Raw genomic sequence first — 6,768 nt, 5'->3', positions numbered from 1 at the left:
ATTCTTGAATTATCTATAAATATTTACACATGAGATATCTCCATGAAATCGATTGTAGAAAATTGTACAATAGGTTTAATTTATCATAATACAATATAAACGTTTCTTATAGTATTCAACCATGTATTCATGAATCATTTTCTATATCAAGTGCCAATTCGTTTACTGCAATGGGACGATCACAAGGTCTGTTATTTTGTAGATAGTAAAAGTAGATCTAAATCTCAAAAACATTGCACAAATCGTTAACTATGTGATGTTGCTTATCGCAGGGTTTATTGTCTGAACTCTCTTTTTGTGCCTTTTGTTTGTCTTTCATTGCTTTAATGCAAACAGGTGCAATTTTTAATATATGTTTGTGTGCTGGGTTTATAATTCTATATTCGTTAATGAGTCGTTTACCTATTTAAATATGGAAGAGGAGGAGCAATCAATTTGGTTAAAAAGGCTCGTTAGTAGAATACTTTCAAAATTGATTTTTTTAATATTCATTTTGTGAGAATCTTTCATGGTATTATGTACATGCAGTACCCTGTTTGTAAACGTGTAAATAAATCACCAGAGTGGTGAAAGCTTGATATTACATCTTAGAATGTTTTTCTTATTTCTGTTTCTCTTGAAAAAATATATATTTCAGATATGCCGTCGTTTAAAATGAAATTTAGAGATCGTGCATCCACCTGAGTAGTAAACATTTTATTTTAACAATATGTTAATTTGTTGGAGAATGGAACCTAGAGCTTATGCTCAGTATATAAATGAAAATTATTACACACATTATCATTAATGATCTGATTTAAAAACATGACTTTAAATAGCACACCGCTAAATAAAATAATAGTTCGATTGAAGACCATTATCAAGATAATACGATTAAGGCAGCATCTTATTAATCACTAGATCATTTTCATATTTCAGTGGCGTAATGAGGCCCCAAAATTAGGGCCTAACATGACACACGTGGTGACATTCATGATAAATCCCGAGCGAACGAAGTAAGCAAGCAAGCAACCCTCACCCGCTTTCTGAAATGAAAATCTAATTTTGCGATGGATTTGACATACTATTCACAAATATATAATTTTGACACTTTATCTTTCCCTTCCTTTCTCTTTTTCCTCTTTATTTTTTCCTGTGTTTTTCTTGGTCGTGGAACCCTTTGGCTGGGGGGGGGGGGGGGGGGGGCATGCCCCCAAGGCCCCTCATCTGTACGCCAGTTATTTTTTTCTAGGGTCTATTAATCTCAACTCTGACTTGGTTTGCAATTTATTTTGACACGTGACCGTTGTAGCATATTACTTGGTTGATATTTAAAATACTACAATCGATCATGTCTGTAAACATCATGGTCTATTAAAATTGGTTACCCTATAGAAGATTTCAACGATTCGAGTAAAAATTAATGGAATTCGACCTAATGTTAAATTTACCTGAGCAAAATGTGTTTTAAGGCACTGAACTCTTATAAAGAAAAATCAATAAAACACAAAACTAATTATTGTTACACGTTACAATGACATTAATCTTTAAAATTCCACATAGCATGAAGAATATAACTTTCATTCCAAAACATACTAAAGGGCATAATTTAGTTCATGTGAAATGAAGTTGATGGCTGTGGCGACTTGAGGCCGAGTCTCTCCTAATAACTTTACAAAATGTAGTCTTCCTTGACCCCTACCCCCCAAAATGCCCTCAAACATAAAAATGGTTCTAAACCTCCATGAATATAGGCCCACATAAAATAAAAGCCCTACCCCCAAAAAAAATCCTCGTAAAGCATGGGGGCTACCATTGCTTTCAAACATTAGAATACATTGAAGCTGTGTGGAACGTGGAGGGGTTGGTGGATATTCCTTACTTTAAAGAAAAATAAAATTGTTTTATTCATAAACGTGTATTTTGTCGCAGAAACGTAAGGTATTAACGGAACAATCAAAATTGGATAGGTGAATTTTAACCCGATCTTGGTAAACATGGTAAAATAGCGTTATACGATTGACTTTGGCAAGTTAAAAAGGAATCCTATTTTGTATGTAAAGTTCTTCCACTTTTCCTCCTCATTTTTTATTCCATATTTTGATTCCAGATGATTGCAGTAAATCCTCATTTTCCATCTCGTTTGTAAGAAAACACATTCAGCCTTAAAAATCCGTGGCACGGACAAGTAATGAAATTTTGGTCAAGACGTTAGGATTGGCTAAACTGAGAACAGTAGATGGCGCTAGAGAGTTAATTGTGATGTGTTATGAATCCCTCAATAGCCTTCTCTAAGTTAGTCATTCTTTCAGTTAGTACATCCAGTTTTCGTTTTGATTCGTTGTCATGGCGACACATCTGTTCTATTTGCAAGGTGAAAGCATCCACTCTGAAAAAGAAAGAAAAAAGATCACGATAAACATTAATATCAGGGAAAAAAATAATGTTCATGCCTTCAAATGATACTGACTTGATATTCATGAAGACCAAATTTTACCTCTATGGACGAAATGAAAATAAATATCATATAATTCATGGAAATCAAATAATTTCAAACAATGTAAAGGAAAATGAATGCACATACTTCAGAAACAATCATAATTTTGTAATATACGTGACTTACGAAAAAAAATGTATGTTTATTATCTCTATCCTAATAGATAGATTCACAGAAAAGTCCTTCTCCCCCGATCTGTCTCCTATACCTACTCAACCCCTGATAAACTTTTACCCCGTCCTCCCCCTTTCTCCCATTTTCTCTCTTTCTGTATCTAACTGAGAAGGTAGCAAACAAACACTTTCAATTCCTCAAACCTCAAGATTTGCAAATTAATTCATATCCGCCTATTAAATCATGCGACACTATGACAGCCGGGGTCAATGACCGAAGTCCCATATTTGAAGTTCAACACCTCAGTTGATGATTGTGAACAAGTACACCAGTATAAGGATATGATGTGATTACTGACTTACAACCATGATAACGTCGTATTAATGGTAGGGGTAGATAATCAATAATAATCATGGAAGTCAGTCGACATGGTATATGACGTCGGAATAGAGGATGGGGTGCGACGAGAGAGGTGCAACATTCATTACGTCTCATATGATATAGGAGTGCAATTTAACTTCACGTTGATAAGACTGTCCAAGAATATAATGATATCATAACATTGCAAAGCTCATGCATTTAGAACATTCTATTCTCAGCTACAATTGATTATCCATTACCCACTATTTCATGTGCTAATTGAAAGAAAAATACATGTTTTCCGAATTGGTATGGTCTGGCTAATATCTATCACTTGCTTTTAGACCATTTTCTACAGTAAGGTTTTTAATAATCTTCTGGATACCTTTCACTGATATGTTCAATGGTTCCTCCTATCGATTGTTGCTCTGTTAGTGTGTTCTCTCGCAAATGATTTTCAACAATGTCTTCTTCAAATCTGTACAAAAGCTGCAGCGACTGTTCATCCATGTGGATTTCTAATACAAAGAAATTTAGAGAGAAAAAATAAAACGCATGATTGCGAGAAAAGGTAAATTAGTTCTACCGACACTGACCGAATGATGTGACCTTTTAAGCAGATTAACATGTTTAATATGTATACCATTTAGAAGCATTTTTTGTGACTGTGAATCTTATAAGAAATGTAAGATGACATTTAAGAACTAGACCATTCTTTTGCCAAACCTGATAGGAAGATGAGGGTAAATCAAGAACACGAAAATTTTACGAAATCAACGTAAAAATAATCTTTGAATCACTTATTCAAAAATATTTGAATCACTTATTGAATATGTATATTATTTATTCAATGTTGAATTTTGTTCATGCTTTGATTTAAATCGAATTAATTTATCATGTAATTATTTGTATTATGTTGAAGAATGAAAAATAAATTGAATTGAATTGAATTGAATCTATGTAATATAACTGAAATAAAATGCGAAATAAATATTAAAACTTCAACTTCTTTGGGCATGCCAACCAAAACCATGCTTTCTTTTCGACATGAAGTAAATCTAATATCATGAGAAAGTTGGTAGTTCCATTTGAGGAGAAAAAAATAAACAAGCATCAACTCTTCAATCAATTACTAATTGTAGATGTTAGTCATGTTAGTAGACCTATATATCAATCCTTTGTGGACTTCCATATTATGCCCGATTTGAAGAGCCCTCATTTCATTTCCAGAAATATTTCAGAATAGTAAATTTAACTTATTAAGATATAAACCAATAATTACGTACTCATATCTGAAGGAGGTTTTGTCTTTCGATGTCGATAGCATGATGTCATAACTCGTTTGAGTAGGAGATAGATATGGACAACGAGTATGAAAGGAGGTGGAAGAAATGGCCTCTCACTGAATTCCGTGATCAAACGATATCGTTGAAACTTCCAAATCTCGTTTGCATTCTCTTGGACTCTTTGAAAAGTGTTGCTATGGAAATGAAAATATATAATAAGAAGACAATTAGAGAGGAAAAATAATCAATATAATTTCCTGCATTTTTTTTATTGTCTCATTCCGAAGTATTATTAAGAAAAAAATTAAACATGTTACAAACACAACTTGTCTGAAATTACCTGTATTTCATAGACGTATTGTTATGGAAAAGGGTAATGAAAACGGAAACATCAAGAGAATTTTTCATTAAACAGATTTACCACTTTCAAATCTTGTTATGCATCAATCATAATGTGAATTGGGAAAGAAGATATAGGTAGATAAACAGTGCGTCCCAGAAAAAAAGGAAACCGTGAATCAGTGTAAATTTAATCTATCATGTTATATATCAATTTATTTGCAAATTTGCTCATTAAAGAAATACAATATACGCCCAGGACACTTCCCTTTAATGAAAAAAGGAAGGGCAATAAAATTAGATTTGCTTCATGGAATGTAAATGAATGGAAAGATAATTATGCTTCTCTTCTTTCATTTGAGACCCATCTCAACATTCACAATGCACGCATGACTGAGTGAGAACAATGGAAAGTGGTGCTATCAGATCAAGTTCTCATTTGCACGAGCGAATTACGATTTCGAGTGATTTTTTCTGGCTTCTACTGCTATAATAATTAATAATAATTGACATTTATATAGCGCTTTATCAATGTACGACTGCTCAAAGCGCTTCACAAGGTCTCTGGATTCATAAAATTTCAAGCAGCCTGTTAGGCGCACACTTGCTAAACCAACCACAATGACGCTTGTTTCCTACCGGTACCCAATTAGCACCTGGGTGAGAGTGGCAAAGTGTCTATTGACGCCTTGCCAAAGGACGCTAGGCCATGGTGGGATTCGAACACACGACCCTCTGATTACAAGGCTAGAGTCAGAACCGCTACACCACGGCGCTTCCTATTTGGCAAACAAATTTCATAACTCAAATATCCATCTTTTCCTCTTCCATAAGAAATCTTATTCGTAAAATATGAATGACGCATGATCGAGAAAAAGTTGCATGAAAACATGCTTAATTTCTACCAATTCGACGGGTCATTGAAAAACAAGCACTTCGTTTTCCCCAACAAAGCATCAGACAATGGGCTAACGGTGAATGCTGTTCGGGCCGCGGAAGGATAGCCTTTTTTGTTGCGAGAGTCTAGGCTATGGGAATTCAATGTTACAATGGCAATAATTTTGATAATTTTTATCGCAAACTTCTCTCAGTCGTTTCACTCGTCGCTACATTTCACAGGCCGGGAGGCGGAACATTCTTGAAGGGGTAGGGCGAGAAAGCCACTTTTGGCTAAGAAGTTTTCTTTTAAATTGGGTCACCCCTCCCAACATTCTGCTGCCCCTGCCTCTTTTAATCTTGATTATTTCAAGCAATCTTTAAAACAAGTTTTACAGAAGGAATTCAAACATGATTATTACCATTTAAGCCAACCACAAAGTCTCATTCGCCGCGCATTTACTTGTATCCATTGTCTGCCGCATTGATTGAAATGCTAGTTTTTCAATGATTCGTCCACTAACTAGAAATGAAGCATGTTTTCATGCAACTATTTCTCGATCATGCGTCAATCACATTTCACGCACAAGGTTTTTATGAAAGATGAAAAGATGGCTATTAAAATTATAAACATTTTTTTTCATAATACATAGCAAGAAAATCTCATTAGAATCATAATTTGCTCGTGCAAATGGAAATTTACTAGCATCACTTTCCATTGTTCTAACTAAGTCATGTGTGCATTATGTACATTGGGATGGGCTTCAAATGAAAGAGGGGAAGCATATCCTGTCATTGATGTACATCTCATGAAACAAATTTATGATTATGATGTCAAAAAATACATTGAATTACGGTTTCCTTTCTTCTGGGACGCACTGTTGAACAGTTTGGGCAATTGTATATTCAAAGTCTAAGATGATGACTTGACGCAATTTCAATAACACCCTAACATGACGAATATACTGAGGTCTATTCAAAGCTATTTTAAAGAGAAGATTAACATTGTATATTACACATCACGTTTATCATGTTTATTCCTCCCTGCCACAAGTCCCTTTCGAGAATATGCTAAAATACTGGACAATATAATGAATTTAGACATTTGAAATATCCTCCACTTTCATTATACGCCAATCTTCATTTCTTAGATTTTTGTTTGTGTTTTTTTTCTTCTTTTATTCATTCGTGTATCTGCCTGTTAACTTGTTCATTGTTAAAACACCTTGTATAAGTGTTTCATATGTTTTAACAAGAATAGCCTCATGTTTAATCTTTGCCAATAAACTGATGGTCATTTTCTTGGAAACATTAATC

The 6,768-nt window shown here is 34.1% G+C and overlaps 1 protein-coding gene across 2 annotated transcripts in view; it reads right to left on the bottom strand.

The window, feature by feature from the left end:
* Positions 1-209: 209 nt before the first annotated feature.
* Positions 210-6,768, bottom strand: part of LOC129262614 (transient receptor potential cation channel subfamily M member 3-like) — a 32,413-nt gene continuing 25,854 nt past the window's right edge. For both annotated transcript variants that reach the window (XM_054900750.2, XM_054900751.2), the window contains exons 23-25: positions 4,237-4,430; positions 3,336-3,468; positions 210-2,368 (exon numbers count right to left, since the gene is read on the bottom strand). In XM_054900750.2, coding sequence (XP_054756725.2) covers positions 2,233-2,368; positions 3,336-3,468; positions 4,237-4,430 — 463 coding nt within the window. In that variant the 3' untranslated portion in view covers positions 210-2,232. The remainder of the gene's footprint in view (positions 2,369-3,335; positions 3,469-4,236; positions 4,431-6,768) is intronic.

This window comes from Lytechinus pictus, chromosome 5 (assembly GCF_037042905.1).
Source record: "Lytechinus pictus isolate F3 Inbred chromosome 5, Lp3.0, whole genome shotgun sequence".
NCBI classification, from domain to species: Eukaryota; Metazoa; Echinodermata; class Echinoidea; order Temnopleuroida; family Toxopneustidae; genus Lytechinus; species Lytechinus pictus.
The sequence above is the reverse complement of the archived record's forward strand: the minus strand, read 5'-3'. Positions and strand labels throughout refer to the sequence as shown.